This window comes from Neophocaena asiaeorientalis, unplaced genomic scaffold (assembly GCF_003031525.2).
Source record: "Neophocaena asiaeorientalis asiaeorientalis breed wild unplaced genomic scaffold, Neophocaena_asiaeorientalis_V1.1 scaffold762, whole genome shotgun sequence".
NCBI classification, from domain to species: Eukaryota; Metazoa; Chordata; class Mammalia; order Artiodactyla; family Phocoenidae; genus Neophocaena; species Neophocaena asiaeorientalis.
In genome coordinates this window covers 139,212-154,746 of record NW_020175828.1, presented here as the reverse complement: position 1 = coordinate 154,746, position 15,535 = coordinate 139,212, and the positions used below count along the sequence as shown (strand labels likewise).

Sequence of the window (15,535 nt, the reverse complement as noted above, 5' to 3'; positions counted from 1 at the left end):
AAGGAGGGGAGTGGAAGGGGCTCCCGCTTTGAAAGAGCTTAGGGTCAGGCAGGAGTTTGTCTGCAGGAGTACAGAGTCATTGTGCTGCTGTTTATCGCGGAATGTCTTCATTTCCTAAGGTCAGAGTAATGCTGACTCACCCTGGTCTTCGGTCATTTGAGCTGACAGTTGTTGAGGTGACTGGCTATACCATGCACAGAGTCACTGCCGTGACCGCTCCTTCCACGTGCCACGCTTGGACCTGGTGGGGAGGTGGCTGCGAGGAGGGCCTCTGGAACAAAACGGGAGGCCACAGGCAGACACTTGTCTGAATGTACAGAAGCTGAGATGGTAGCTGTTCCAGAGATGAAGGTAGCCCGCAGTACCGGAGCGGCCCCCCAGGGCCCGTGCTGTGTCGGGTAGAGCTGCTCCCACTGCCTCCCCGGACTCCTGTCTCCTTGTGCACCTTTCCCAGAGTCTTCAGCTGTGGGGGACTTAGGTGAGGCTGCCTCTCAGTCCTCTCTTTAGTATCTCGCACATTTATACCTCCCAACTGAAAGTAACCTCACTATTTTAAAGAGGATATTCCTAAAAACCGACAAGAAACCTAAGTGAAGTTTCACAAGGAAGCGAAGTTTCAGAAACGTAAGGCAAAAGGGTGGCTCTTTGCCGTGTGTGAGTGCGGGAGGGTTAGCCTGCTCCCAGGGTGGTCTCTGTGAGGTCCCCGTCCCAACGTTAGCTGTGCTTGATGCCGTGGTTTTTGTGGGAAGTCCACGCAGAACCACAGGAACGTTTCAAGTGGAGTGCTCAGGGCCGGGGAGTGGGACGGCAGGGGCGGGGGGTGGGGTTGGGCATTTCAAGAGGTTGCCGTGGTAGGGGACGGGAGCAGCTGAATACACCAGAGGAGAGGACAGCGGAAAGGCGAGGTTTGCCGCCCCTCTCGGTCTCCTGGGCCCTGGTCTGCTCCCCCAGGGTTAGGTCTGGGTTGTGTGAGCGTGGCCAGACTGGGGGTGACTCTCATACCTATCGAGTCTGTCTTAGAAATGTTCTAACGAAAAGCCAGACTGTAAATTAGCATCTACTTCTGAAAACATAAGAGGTGCCCAGGTGTGGGCTTAAAATTAGGGTTCTCCACCAAAAGCCTGGACGTTGGGCCCACTGTGGCAGATGAAGAGCTGAGATTTTGTTCATCGTTTCAGTAGCAGTGTAGTAAGTGTTTTAAATAAAGGAGCGTCCTCTGTCCATTGGATGAGTCCAGTAGAAGGAGCAGTGCTTGCCTGGAGGGTGACTCTTGGCTGGCTTGGGCGAGGCCTCGTGTGGCCCCAGGTGGGCGAGAAGGCACCCCCCCCACCCCCGGCCCAGGAGGGACTCCTGTCTGAAGGGGGAGCTGGGGAGTACAGTCACTGTGACTTTGGCAAGTGTGCCTGATCCCTTTTCCATTTGGTTGTTTCTGACTCGGCTCCTTTCCGAAGCTCCTCTGCTCCTTTCAGGTGTTAGTTCACGGTGAAGGTTGTTCTGGTCACGGCTGGTCGTTTGTACGTGGATGTGTGAGAGCGGCCTTGACTTAGTGTGGAACTAGCATTTCTGCTTTAAAATCAACAGCTTCACCACCTCAGCTTTTAGAAACCTGTGAACAGAAGTAGTAATTGTTGAGGACTCAGTTTTATCTTTTAGATTATGAATCTAAATTATAGTCTAATGCTGAAAGAACCGAAATATCACTATCTTATTAGAAAAGAAAGGTTTCTCAAAATGCTGTCAAATCTATGATTGGCTTTCCTTTTTTTTTTTTTTTTTTTAAGAAATATGCTGACTCCTGTATATTTTAGGATTTTCAGTCAGTGAAATTGATTTTCATCCTTTTAAGTACTGTTTTTGCTGTTTTACCTAGAATGTTAGAAATTAGTGCTGATTTACTTGCCAGTGATGGGAAGTTGGGTGTCCTTTGCAGGTAACAAACACATGCCTTGCATCCCTCCATCTTGTTGCTTGTACTGCCGGGGTCAGGGGCCACTCGCTTTGGGCATTTCCACCAGCGAGGACACGCTGAGGGGCCCTCCCGCCTGCTCAGTGTCTGTTTAGGAACCAGACAGGCCTCATCTTGTGAGATGCCTTTGTAGCTACCTGGTTACCTGGTAGATCCACGGCTACAGTTCTTTCTGGCCTGAATGTAGGTGTTGGGGTTTTGCATATAATTCTTTGGCATGTGTTTTGAAGCATGTGCTAACCGTCTGGGGCATATTGCACCTTCCAGAAACGGCTGAGGTTGGGGAGGGCAGCCCAGCCCATCAGTGGGGGTGGGGTGGTTCGCTCAGCACTGGCGCCTGCAGCCACCAGCCAGGCCCCTCCCCAGCTCCCCTCTGTAGGCCACTCTCTGTGGGACAGCCCCCGCTGGGGACACAGTTGGGACAATGTTGGGTTGATAGGACATTTTAGAGACTCATTTTATCTGTGACGAGGGCTGGCCTTGCGTCTGGAACGGCAGCCCCACGGCCTGCCTGGTCACCACGTGGTTCTCACTGTCACCTCCTGGGGCTGTCGGTTCTCACAGGGGCTGCCTGGTTAGAAGGTGGGTGTGAGGATAGAGGCAGGGTGTGTTCCCATGACTCAGACCTGGACTTCGGGGGCAGCTAGGAAGGGTCGAGCTGTGTCATCTAGAGGGGTTGCTTTAATACAAGTTCAATAACTTTTGTTTGAATTGTAGTATTTCAGGTGTGAATGACTAATTTGCAAATTACTTTAATCCCACCCTAATATTTCACTGTGATACTGACTTGGAAGACCTGTTTGAGATCAGTCTTTTGACTTTAAGCTCATTAACTCTCCTGGGCACGGGATTCGTATCATTTGTCAATCCAAAATCCTATGTGAACACACTTCTAGTTACCTGTTTCTTCCTTTACAAAAGCGTAACTTAAACATAAAAGTAATGTTGGTTTATAGAAATATCTGTTGTTCAAGGTCTGTAATTGTATTTTTAAAATGATGTAGTGTTCAACTTGTGAAGGGATGTGTTTTGTTAAAAGATTTGAACCTCACTGTAACTGTCCGAGGCGTAGGGGACTGCTCTCCAGCCCCGGCAGGGAGGGACCTGCCTGGGATTCGCACAAGTCGCTTCTCAAAGTCGGTTTAAATGTGTTCACTAGGTTACATTATGTTCGTTAATAATCATCCTGAAAAATCCCTGTAATGATCACGGAGACCGCATTCTCTGCCCGTAGAGGAATGTATTTCTGAGGCAAACGGGCAGTTCCGTGCTGTCACGTACTGAGTAGAGTAGAGTATTTTCAGACTGGAGGAAACTGGAAAGTCAGGAGCTAAGCTGCTGGTCGAGCAGCCGCAGGCATGGCTCTGGTGGATTCGGGCGCGGCGGGAAGTGCCCGGCAGTCCGCGTCCGTCCACTCAGTCACTGCGTTTTTCTCTTTCCGAATGCATCCTATTGGATATGGAATAGACCGTAGAGGTCGTAGCCTGAGATTTGGGACTGTGTTGGGACCGTGCAGGTGAATGTGTCGCTTTCACAAACGCATCTCCGAGTAAGTACCGGCCCCTGGTGCACGTGGAGGTGGAGCCTGCAGCCGGAGCCAGGTGCCCGCCCGCTCTGCCCTCAGACCCCCGGCCGGCCGTGTGCTAGGGGTCCGCTGAGTCGCGGGGAAGGGGTGCGGTGGGATGGAAGCTGGACCCTCCCGCGCCCGTCACGGACTGTGCTGTTGTAAGGTCTGATGCTGTGTGTGTATCTTAGACCCATCAGGACATGCGCCTCGTGTGTGTCGTGAACATTTATACTTCCATTCAAAATATGTATTCAGTGTTTATTTCCTCAAACCAGACTTTGTTAATTTAGGAAATATCTCCAAGTGGAAACGTGCTCACTTTTTCTGTAAATCTTAAATAAAAGGTGCTGTTCCTTCCTTTGACCCAGGACTGGTCTGTGTTTTCTGTCTTTCTCTCCGTGCATTTTTTCTTTCTCTTTTTTCCTTTTTCTTTTTTTTAGCTTTTAAATTTGTTGCAGCCACGTTGAGGGAAGAACCTGGGTTGGTGGGTCGGGCACCGGGCTCTTCCCTGGAGCCCACGTGAAGGCCCTTTCTTTGGGCCTCGGTTCTTAGGCGGCCTAGTGGGACCGGGGCCAGCGGGGCTGCTGCCCTTCCCGGTGCCCAGCTGCCCCAGCACCTGCTACAGACTCGCCTCAGGTGCTCGCCCCCATCTGTGACCCTGCATCTGACGGACACGTTGAATTGGGGTTTGAACTCAGAGCAGTCTTCCAGTTTACTGCCTTCTTTCGGGTGTCAGTGTGGAGGGTTAGGAGGTGAGCCGTAGGGGAGGGCTCCACTGGGCAGCCTCGCGGCAGCGGGCTGTGACCTGTGCTTTAGTGCTGTTCACGCTGTCAAGCCTAGGAGAGCGTCCAGGCTGGCACGGTGGCCCACACACCCGTCACCCTGCCACCGGTGCCAAGTCAGCCAACACATCCCTCGAAAAAGTCAGCCCACTTTAACACCAGGTTCTAAGTCAGCAAAAACCCCTTTGTTTTATCAGGGGTTTTCCTTCTGCTGCTCCCTGTAATTTCAGGGAGGTAAATCTGGGAACATTTCACTGGTGAGGCTACAGAATTGGGTAAATGGGCTGCTGGGGTTTCTTTTGTTTTTGGTGTTTTTTTTTTTTAAAAAACAGTGTGGCCCGATTCAATTTCTAGCTTTGTGTTCACTGGCAAACAGCAAGCCTAGATCATACTTACTGGTTGCTGTGATCATTGAGGTGTACAGGAAATGCAGCTTATACGTTTGCTCTGTTGAGAAATTCAGTTTTCAACATTTATTTGATAAACATCACGTAAATACCTAATGTGTTTGTAGGCTTTAAACAAACCTGAATTTTATAAATGAGAAAGTTTTCTGACTAAAGATTTATTGATTTCTATTTAAAGATTTGCTATTGCTGGTCAAGTGAGGGAAAAAGCCGTGTACAGTGATGAGGGGAGGCTGTAGCCCGGCCTCACTCATCGCTGGTAAATGAAGGCGAGACGGACGGAACACGGCCCGTGAGTCACCGCATTTGCTCCGAGTCCCCGTCTCTCCGCCTGTCGCGCGGACTGCCGTGGGCACAGGCGGCAGCGTGTGCCCCCTCCCCACCTGTCCCCGTGGGGGGAGGCGAACGGGCGGGCGGTCAGTTACGGGTGCGATGAGTCTGGAAGACCGGCTCCTGACCTCGGTGAGCACGCGCGTCCCGGGTCGCCGACCGTCCGACCACGGCCGGAGTGACACGATCGCGCCACCAAGGCCTGCACTTGACACAAAAGCGTGTTGGAGGTTAACTTGTTTCCCTTCCCTTAAGGTAGTTGAACCTTTAGCAGATCGGGTAAGAAAAGCCAAGATTCTGGGTCCCCAAGCCCGTCTTAGGTCACCTACTAGACCAAATTGGGTTTTCATAAAAGTTACTTCACTTTTAAGGAATGGGGAGAGGCTGTTAAGCCTTGTGCCCCTTGCGCACATTGTGTACCAAAAATCAAGCGGGTTGGAGCCCGTTTCCGAATTTGTACACAGCTTATCGGCAAGTGTGTTGTCACGGACACCAGTGGTGGCCGCGTGTGAGGGGAGCTGGCGGGGCTGCTGGCGGCCACTGTGAACTGTCGTCCGCCTTTCCTCCCAGGTCTCGGATGGCCCCGGAGACGAGCCCCCGGAGTCCCCAGACGAGAGTGCGGACGAAACCCAGACCGAACTGTCCGTCTCGTCTAAGAGGTCTGAACGAGGAGTGACCGCCAAGAAGGAGCACGTGTGTCAGGTGAGGGGCGGGCGGCCTCTGAGCAGCCGGTCGGGGAGCCCAGCCTCGTCGGCCCTCCTCCCTCCCCTCAGCCGGGGCCCCAGAGCCCTGGGGGTCGGGGGATTGCGTGGAGTTTTGTTTCTCACACCTGGTCTCGCGCCCCTGTCGCCTGCAGCTGTGCGAGAAGCCGGGCAGCCTGGTGCTGTGCGAGGGCCCCTGCTGCGGCGCCTTCCACCTGGCCTGCCTGGGCCTCTCCCGGAGGCCGGAGGGGAGGCTCACGTGCAGCGAGTGCACCTCAGGTACGCCCCGCCCCGCCGTGCGCTCCGGCTCTCGGCTGAGGTCACTGTCCACCTCCCGTCCCCTGGCCGGACTCTTCACAACTGGTGCCGTGTCGGGAGGACACCCGGAGCCTTCCCGGGAGCCCCCGGGGCCGGCCGTGGGGCACCTCTGCAGTTGGTCTGCTGCCCTCGGAGGGAGGGTGGGAGCCTTTCTTGGGAGGAGCCCCTTCCCCAGAGCTCCTCGCTCGTTTGAGGATGCGCCCCGCCTGGTCAGACGAGCCTGTCCCTGCGGCAGAGCCGGGGCTCAGCTGCCGGTGGGGTTGAAGGAGGAGCCGGTGCTCCAGCCACGAGGAGCTGCAGCTCAGGTCCTGTTCTGTGCCCCTCTCTCCGCCCCTCCGACCCCGTCAGGGATTCACTCGTGTTTCGTGTGTAAGGAGAGCAAGACCGACGTCAAGCGCTGCGTCGTGTCACAGTGTGGGAAGTTCTACCACGAGGCCTGCGTGCGCAAGTTCCCGCTGACGGTGTTCGAGAGCCGGGGCTTCCGCTGCCCTCTGCACAGCTGCCTGAGCTGCCATGCTTCCAACCCCTCGAACCCAAGGCCGTCGAAAGGTACAGACACGAGCGAGAGCCTCCGTGCCGGTTTGACGCGGTCCCGGGCGCATAGAGGGCAGGCAGGGGCTGTCAGGCCTGTCACCCCTGATGTGGATTTGGAGGAACGGTTGGTGGTTCTCCCGTCACTGACTCCACACGGGGTGGGGATGGGTGGGTGGGGGTGGTTAGGGTCTTTCTTGATATTCTCCTTCCTTCCTGCCCTAAGTGTCGTCTTAAAGATCCCTGGCTTTAGGAGCGGGAGGCCTTTGAGCCATTTTGATGGATTCTATTTGTTCTGGCTTTAATGGTCCTTCACGTGCGAGAAAAATATTTTAAAATCCAGTCACGTCTACGTTATGTCACGTTAGGTCTGTGGGATTGGGGGTGGCGGGTTACCTCTGCTTCCTGACTCCAGCGGTTCTCAGCCGGCCCTCCAGGGGACACACGGCCGTGTCTGGAGATGCTGCGGGGTATCTGCTGGCGCCCAGCGGGTAGAGGCCGGGGTGCTGCTAAACACCGCCCCGTGCACAGGACGGCCCCGCGGGCCCCCGCTGGGCCAGCAGTGCCCAGGCCAAGAAACCCTGGTTGACCTCATTTTAGAAAACAGCGTTTTAAATGCCTGACGGTTTTCTGACATCGTTTAGAAGCACCGTCGCCTTAAGGAAAGGTGTTTTCATGACGTCTAATAAATATCCTTACCCTCCCACTCTAGTTATTTTTTTCATCAACTGCTTCCAGTGTATTTCCGCAGCAGCCCTGCAAGCCCTGTGGAGGCTTGGTTCCTTGGGGTGCTCTGCTCAGTGCCTTGGGCTCTGGGGTGTCTCCCCTTCTCCAGGTAAAATGATGCGGTGTGTCCGATGCCCGGTCGCCTACCATGGTGGGGACGCGTGTCTGGCGGCGGGATGCTCGGTGATCGCGTCCAACAGTGTCATCTGCACGAATCACTTCACTGCCCGGAAGGGCAAGAGGCATCACGCCCATGTCAACGTGAGCTGGTGCTTCGTGTGCTCCAAAGGTGAGGAGCCCGCCTGCGTCCGGCCCTGCGGTTCCATCGGGTCCATCTGGACGGTCAGGGCGCTGCTCCTCCCGGCGCTCCCAGGGCCGAGGGTGGGCCCGGCTGCAGTGCCTTTCGGGCTCTGGCTCTCCACCCTCCTGCCGCCGCCCCGTGCTTGCACATGTAGAGTCACATACGTGGGACCTCTGAGTTGACTGTGACCGTTTCACAGGCTTGTGGGGCATCGTTAGTGGTGAAAACAAAACGTGCTTTGTGTTAACCTGCAGGTGACTCTTTAAGCTACTGTCTGAGGGTCAGAGGGTAAGAGCTGTAGACTGGGAAGGCCGTGGGGCTGAGCCGGGCGGGGCGGGGCGGGGGGTGGCGGCTAAACGGCGCCCTCTGTGCAGGGGGAAGCCTGCTGTGCTGTGAGTCCTGCCCGGCGGCCTTCCACCCCGACTGCCTGAACATCGAGATGCCCGACGGCAGCTGGTTCTGCAACGACTGCAGGGCCGGGAAGAAGCTGCACTTCCAGGACATCATCTGGGTGAAGCTGGGGAACTACAGGTGTGGGAGGAGGCGCCTGCCCCTCTTTCCTTGTTCAAATGTCTTCTTTTACTTTACAGAACTTAACGCATTGAAATTACTGTCACTCTCTCTGAAGAGTCTGTGAATCCTGTTTTTAATATTTATAATAGATGGTGGCCGGCAGAAGTTTGCCATCCCAAAAATGTTCCCCCAAATATTCAGAAAATGAAGCACGAGATTGGAGAATTCCCTGTGTTTTTCTTTGGGTCTAAAGATTATTACTGGACGCATCAGGCGCGAGTGTTCCCGTACATGGAGGGGGACCGGGGCAGCCGCTACCAGGGGGTCAGCGGGATCGGAAGAGTCTTCAAAAACGGTACGGAGGCTGGTTCCCAGGTGGTCGGAGACAGCGCGCTCGGGTGCCCTTGCCAGTCCTCATTTCTGCTTCCAAATGTTTGACCTCTGTAGAAAACTGCTGGACTCAGCATTCCGGCTGTACTTTACGTTAGAAAAAAGTAGGTCTGTAGACCGGTTTGTTGAAGCAGAGGGTAAGAGGTACTGTTTAATGACTTTTCTAACGATGATCTGTGGTGACTTTCACTAACACGCATTAAAGCTATTTTTAAGAAATTATCTGCATACTAATTTCCAGGAATCCCTTACCGCTTGCCTTTACGTGAGATGGCGGCGTGCAGGAAACTGGCCTGCGGTCCGGGCCTTGCGCACGGGCTTGCGGGCTCCCTTTGCCCATGAGCAGACACTCAGGTGCCCGGAGGGGCAGGTGTGGGCAGGTCAACAGGACGCCCTGCCCCCAACTCCACAGCCTGGGTGGGGACAGAGAAGACGGCACGCAGGTCTCGCTCGGTCGACCAGAGGGGACGGGACGGGCGGCAAGTGAGGACGGTGGGGAAGTGGGGCCTGTGCCCTTGCCCCCTCCGGGGAGGTGGCCGCGGGCCCTCTGCTTGCCTGGGGCCTCCGCACAGCTGACCCCTCAGCTTTCTCAAGGATTGTTGCAAAAGGGAGGTCGCCGGACGTGGACGCATGTGGGGGCTTAGGGTCGGCTGGCAGGTGCGGAGGGCGGACGCGCCGCGCTCCCTCGCCGAGAGGCCCCACCGAGCTGCCCCCGGGTTCTCTAGCCAGCAGGCGTCCCCGAGCTCCCGTCTGTGTGGATGCCGTGCGGCCCACCTCTGGTCTTAAGGAAACCGCAGACAACACTTAGCAGTGAGATGGAAGTTTAGACTAAACCGTTAAAATACAGAGCGTAAAGGGCGGATGTGTTGATTTGCTAAAATCTTTCACTCACACATTGTTGACTTTTTAGCACTGCAAGAAGCCGAAGCTCGTTTCCGTGAAATCAAACTTCAAAGGGAAGCCCGAGAAACGCAGGAGAGCGCGCGCAGGCCCCCACCCTACAAGCACATCAAGGTGACTATCCTGGCGGCGCTGGGGCAGGGGGTGGGGGTGAGTCGCTCTCAGGCCCGTGGACTCTTCCTCCCCAGGCTGGGCTCGGCGGCCAGGAGGCTGGCCAGAAGCGAGGGTCTGTGCCCAGGACAGCTGCACGAGGCGTCCTAGGCGGGGAGAAGATGCCGTTGCCACCCGGCGTGTCCTTTGCCACACGGGGGCACGGGGTGTGGGCAGGGGTCTCTGCCCAGGCGGTCTCTGCTTTGCCTCCGGGTGAGGCTCAGCCTGCTGGTCAGCGGGGGCTAGAACTACAGTCCTGGCCAGGCTGCCTGGGGCAGGAGGGGCAGAGGGACAGGCCGACCTCCCAGACCACGTACGCCGTCACCAAGTGCCGCAGACAGGCTCAGAGGAGCGGTGGCCCCGCCAGGCCAGTGCGCGGCCGGAACCCCTGATAGAGCGCCCTTCCGCCTCTGGGTGTGGGGAGCGCAGGAGGGAGGGCAGGGGCCGTGTTCCCCAGTGCGTGGGCCTGGAGCCCCGCAGCCGACCACGCTTGGCAAGCCGGTGCACCGGCACCCTGTTGCCCGGGGCCCCGCGGCCTCTCAACGTGTGCTGGCCAGCTTCTGGCAGCTCAGGGGCTCAGTCTTTGCTCCTAAAATCTGGACTGCAGTCAATGTCTGTGTGAAGGAAGCATTCCCTCTACTAATGCGTGTTTAGTCTTTTCTTTGGGATGAGTTCCCAGCCATGCAATTACTGGGTCAGAGAGCATGAAACTGGGACTCCTGAGGCCTATTCCGGATTTTCCCCCAACACGCTGGCATCACTGCAGTCTCTCCCCCAGTGGGGAAGAGGGCGTCTCTCACCACGGTTTCCCCAGAGCTGCTCATCTCTGCTTTAGTTTCTTTTCAGTTCTCGCTGCTGCTTTATCGTTTGCTCTGGTTTCTTAACAAGGAGCTGTGCGTTGATGAGGGTGGGGCCGCCGTGTGCCCGCCTCCTTGGGTGCCTCTGTGCGCTGGGTGAGGGGGTCTGCGAGGGGATCAGGTCCCGTGGTGTTGGCTGGGTGCCCCGCGTCACTGAGCGGTCCCGTGCGGTTCTCTCTCCTCCGACCACAGCCTGGCTCTCGGATGAACGAAGAACACAGCGCTAAGATGAGCCAGCACGGGGTGTTGGGGGGACTGCCCTGCAGCCCACCTCGCGAAGCTCCCAGGGCAGGGCTGGGCCCGCCTCCGCCTGCCTCCCGGCCGTGTCCCCACTTGGCCCGAGTCCGAAAGGCCGCCAGGAGGCTTGGGTGGGTGGGGCGGGCGCGGCCGCCGGGATTCTGGAAGCGCTCGGGGGCGAGTGGGCTGAGGCAGCGGCTCTTGCCTGCAGGTGAACAAGCCTTACGGGAAAGTGCAGATCCACACGGCGGACATCTCCGAGATCCCCAAGTGCAACTGCAAGCCCACCGACGAGAACCCCTGCGGCTCCGACTCGGAGTGTCTGAACCGCATGCTGATGTTCGAGTGCCACCCGCAGGTGTGCCCCGCGGGCGAGTCCTGCCAGAACCAGTGCTTCACCAAGCGCCAGTACCCCGAGACCAAGATCATCAAGACGGACGGCAAAGGCTGGGGCCTGGTGGCCAAGAGGGACATCAGGAAGGTGTGTGTGCGCGCGCGCGTGTCCGTCCCCAGGGCTCGCTCGCCGCTTCCTCGGACTTGGCTTTGCCCGTGGTGCTTTTGCACTCATGTGAGAACAGTATTTCGAAAACAGTTTTTGAGTTGTTACAACTGAGGATTGTAAAACATTCCATGAAAGATATCTATCAGAGTGAAACCCTTAAATTCCTTGAAACGTGCCTTCAGTCAGAACTCTGACGGCTGCTGTTGGGAAGGGAAAGGTTTGCTTAGCAGGGCAGCCAGGAGGGTCGCCAAGCAGAGCGTCGTGGACGCAGCTCCCGTGGGGGCCGTCCTGGGACGGTGTGGGACCAGGTTGTCGGAAGGTGACAGGGACCACGCGCAGCCTGTCTCCGCTTGCAGGCTGAACGGCGGGATGCGTGCTGGTTGCAGCGAGCGAGCGCGGCAGCCTCAGACCCAGGACTGTGCTCGGCTGATCCCAGCAGCGCCGAGAAAAACCCCAGCAGCCCTGTTCCTGCACCTGCCTTGCTGGCTGGTTCATCCGGGCTCTGGCAGGAGAGCTTGTGGGAGTGTTTCCACGCCTGCTCTGTCTCTGCTGGGGAGGTCGAGCGGTGAGGGCGGCTTCTGTGGGAGCTGGGGGCTGACGGTTACAAGCGCCCCCAAGACACGGGAGTGCTGGGAAGCAAGGGTTAGCGCGTTGCTGCTTCCAGAAGAAGGCTCAGGTACAGGCTTCAGTGACAGCCTCCACGAGACACACGTAGAATCGCCCGACTTGGCCGTAACGTCCAGGGACCTGGCGAGCCCCCTGCCCGACGCCTGCTCCTGGCGTGGGCTCTGGGCCCCAGTGCTGAGGCGCGGCCGGGCCGTTGGTCATCAGCAGCGCACTCTTCTGGTTTCCAGGGAGAGTTTGTGAATGAGTACGTGGGGGAGCTCATCGACGAGGAGGAGTGCATGGCAAGGATCCGACGCGCACACGAGAACGACATCACCCACTTCTACATGCTCACCATAGACAAGGTAACGCGCTGCGTCCTCAGGGCCCGTGTCTGTTGCTCACCATAGACAAGGTAACGCACTGCGTCCTCAGGGCCCATGTCTGTTGCTCACCATAGACAAGGTAACGAGCTGTGTCCTCAGGGCCCGTGTCTGTTGCTCACCATAGACAAGGTAACACGCTGCGTCTTCAGGGCCCGTGTCTGTCCGCACGGGGCTTCCTGTGGCGTCGGACTGCACACCAGGTGACGCTGTCACGTCGTCTGCGTAGGTGTGTTTCAGGCACCTGTGCTTGTCTCCTTTAGCGCAGTGTCTTCTGGCCACCGCCTGAGGGCCAGGGTGACTGGCTCTCGGCGCGGGGCTTCCTGGAGCGTCACGTGTCCCTCTGAGGCGTGACGGGCACACTGAACAGTCTTTCCCAGGGTCAGAGAAGAGCATGGTTAGGGGAATTGCACATCCTTCCAGGTACATAGTGGAGTCTTCTGGGCTGCTTGTTAGGTGTCTGAAGCCCAGGTTTGTGAACATTTGTCTGCTGGAGGGGTCAGCATTCTCAGCAGGTGGGTAAGACGATTTGTCAACACGTGTGGGTGGAGAAGAGTGGGCACGTCCGGGACACTGGATGCCCAGCTGAAAGGCCCCTTCTGGTCGCTCCAAGGAGACACAACCCCAGGAGGTGGCGAGTTTACGTACCCTCTGCCATCCCCCCTCATTTTTGGGTGGTGGCGGTGAGGGGGGTTATTTGATTAGAAATGGGAACCCTAGGCCTATGCCTTCCTGTGTTTAGGCGTCTAAGTTTGAACTACTTACATGTTGTGAAAAATGCCAGGTTGTCACTTAACATACAAATTAGTCCCTGAAATGATAATTCACCGAGGGCACCTGGCTGAAGCCAAGAGAAATTCCATGACGCGTGAGACGTTGAAACAATTCATACCTCATCCATTTCCTGCAAGAGTAAAAGATAAGCCGTACCTCCTTACACGTGTACAAGCGCAACAGAACAGGATCTCCGCAAGCAGACCCTCACAAAGAAGGCTTAGCTTCGGTGAGAATCTGAGGGGGTAAGATTAAATCTGAAAGAAAGGATTAAATAAACATGTTACAGATGGTTAAAGCCATAAAAGGAGGTTTAGAGACACAGGAACAAGACATTGAGGGATAAATCAGGCAGATGTGAACCAACAGTTAAAACTGGGAGTTAACATATAGTCATTGAAAGTAACCCAGTGGATGGGTTAAGACAAGTTAGGCCGCAGCAGGGAAGTGACTGCAGCAGAAGGAGCATCTGCGAATCCGTCTGGACGCACGGCATGGGAACATGGAGCGGTGAGGCTGGAGAAAGAGGCCGAGAGACGGGAAGACAGACGCTCAGTAGATGTTCCAGAAGGAAGACGGGAGGGAGACCTGGGGGAGAGGCGGGATGGAGAAAGAATTTATGGAACCTCTGTGACACGGATCATTTCATGGCTGAAGCTGAACAAGTTTTGGGCAGGACAGATAAAAATAAATCCATACGTAGGCATGCTGTTTAAACAAAAAGCCTGTAAGATGCCGTACACCACAAAGATGAAGAGCAACAGAGGGACTCCCCTGGGGGTCCAGTGGTTAGGACCCGGCGCTTCCACAGCTGAGGGCCCAGCTTCGATCCCTGGTCGGGGAACTGAGGTCTCACAAGTCGCGCAGTGCAGCCAAAAAAAAAGAAAAAAAGACAACAGAGAGAAAAAAGATGGAGCATGTTCCAGGGAACGACAGTTGGATGGTCAGCCTCCTCCTAGTATGACGGAAACCAGGGACACTTCTACTCCTCAGGGAGAAAACCCCTCGACCCTGCACCTCGCACCCTCCGGACCGGGACCAAGCGAGCTGACCGTCAGCGTCACGTGGCGGAGGAGATAGTAAAGGAGGTTCTTCAGGGGCTTCAGAAGCTACGTGTGAGGCGCGAGAAGGATGGTGGACAAGAGGTGGCGCGCGTGCGGGTGTGGCTGTCACAGGTGCTGAGTGCTGGTGAATGCGGGGCAGCGGGGCCGGGATGGCAGTCACAGAGGGCGTCAGAAGAGGGACGAGGCCAGTGTGAGCTGCGTGTTTGGTGTGCATGGAGGGGAGACTTCACTAACTCGTGCTTTGTCAGGCATACACAGGAAATGACTGAATGAGTAGAAATGGAAAGTGTAACTTCCACCTTGTGAGAGAGTGGAAAAATGCATGAAGAAAAGTCTCCATCAATAGAAAGTGAGGGAGGAAGGAGGAAAAAAGGAGAAAAGATAGTAATCAGAAAACACGAGGTAGGGAGTTCCCTGGCAGTCCCATGGTTAGGACTCAGCTCTCACTGCCCAGGGCCCTGGTTCGATCCCTGGTCGAGGAACTAAGATCCCACAAGGCGCTGCCAAAAAGCCCCTTAATCTATAAAAATTAAATTAAAAAATCTATACGTAGGATCTTGGTAGGAGATGGCGGTGCTCAATTCGAAAGCAGCAACAAAAAGATACACCAAGTACATCTTCAGTGAAACTAAGGACCGCGTCACCCACGAGCAGACGGAAGACGCTGTCTGAGAGCAGGGGACTCGGAGGCTGTCTGCTGACAGAAGCACAAGAGGATGAACTAGTAGATGTATATCCAGCGGTCTCAGAAGGGGGCCTCAGAGAAAGAGGGGTGGGTGGGGTCCTGGGGACCTGTGGTGACAGGCCTCGGAAGGACCGTCTTCCAAAGTAAGGCAGCTTTCTGTGAGGCAGAGAGGGGGCCCAAGGCTCTAGAGTCTGGGGAGCTGTGGGCCATCAGGTGGCCACAGAGCAGGGAGCCCAGAGACAGGGCACCCAGAATGCAGCCAACAGCTGCTCCAGGAGCCCCAGCACGTTTCGAGAGGATCTGACAACAAAGAGCAGCAGAACCTCCCTGCGGCTGGGGAGACATGGCCAGAGCTGGGGACATCGTGCCCCAGCAGTCAGCGTGCACTTCTGAAGCACAAGGGGTTAGAGACGGCCACTTAGCAAGCTGAGCTGGACCTCGAACTCGGAGACTGAGAGTGAAACGAGCCGCAGCCAGAGCATCTCTGAAGCTTAAACCGCCTGGAGCGGCACCTGAGCAGACGCAGGATGGACACGGCACGGCGGAAAGAGAGGAAGGTTAGAGAGAAAGCGTGGCCGGGGGACAGGCCGCGGAGGGTCTCTCTGCGTGACGGGAGTCTAGGTATTGAAAGAATACCCTGTGTTTCAGGGGCAGTCCGTCCAAAGTGGTCAACCTGATAAATACCTTAGTAAAGTTACTGGACATAGCAAGGAACCCTTCGGCCAGCTCGGCCAGAAAACTGAGTTCCTTGTAAGGGGAAGAAAGTGAGGCCATCTCGAGGCTTCTCATGGCAGAATCCAGAGCCTGAGCACAGAGGAGCACTGATAAAGTCATCAAGGAAAGAG

At 56.2% G+C, this 15,535-nt stretch overlaps 1 protein-coding gene across 5 annotated transcripts in view; it reads left to right on the top strand.

The window, feature by feature from the left end:
- NSD2 (nuclear receptor binding SET domain protein 2) overlaps positions 1-15,535 on the top strand; it is a 53,669-nt gene that overhangs the window by 30,292 nt on the left and 7,842 nt on the right. For 3 of the 5 annotated variants that reach the window (XM_024732727.1, XM_024732728.1, XM_024732729.1), the window contains 9 exons: positions 5,623-5,754; positions 5,909-6,032; positions 6,420-6,620; positions 7,438-7,617; positions 8,004-8,160; positions 8,292-8,497; positions 9,443-9,546; positions 10,888-11,157; positions 12,033-12,149. In XM_024732727.1, coding sequence (XP_024588495.1) covers positions 5,623-5,754; positions 5,909-6,032; positions 6,420-6,620; positions 7,438-7,617; positions 8,004-8,160; positions 8,292-8,497; positions 9,443-9,546; positions 10,888-11,157; positions 12,033-12,149 — 1,491 coding nt within the window. Of the gene's footprint in view, positions 1-5,622; positions 5,755-5,908; positions 6,033-6,419; positions 6,621-7,437; positions 7,618-8,003; positions 8,161-8,291; positions 8,498-9,442; positions 9,547-10,887; positions 11,158-12,032; positions 12,150-15,535 lie in introns of those variants that run through there. The other 2 variants (XR_003001480.1, XR_003001481.1) reach the window with 2 other exon arrangements.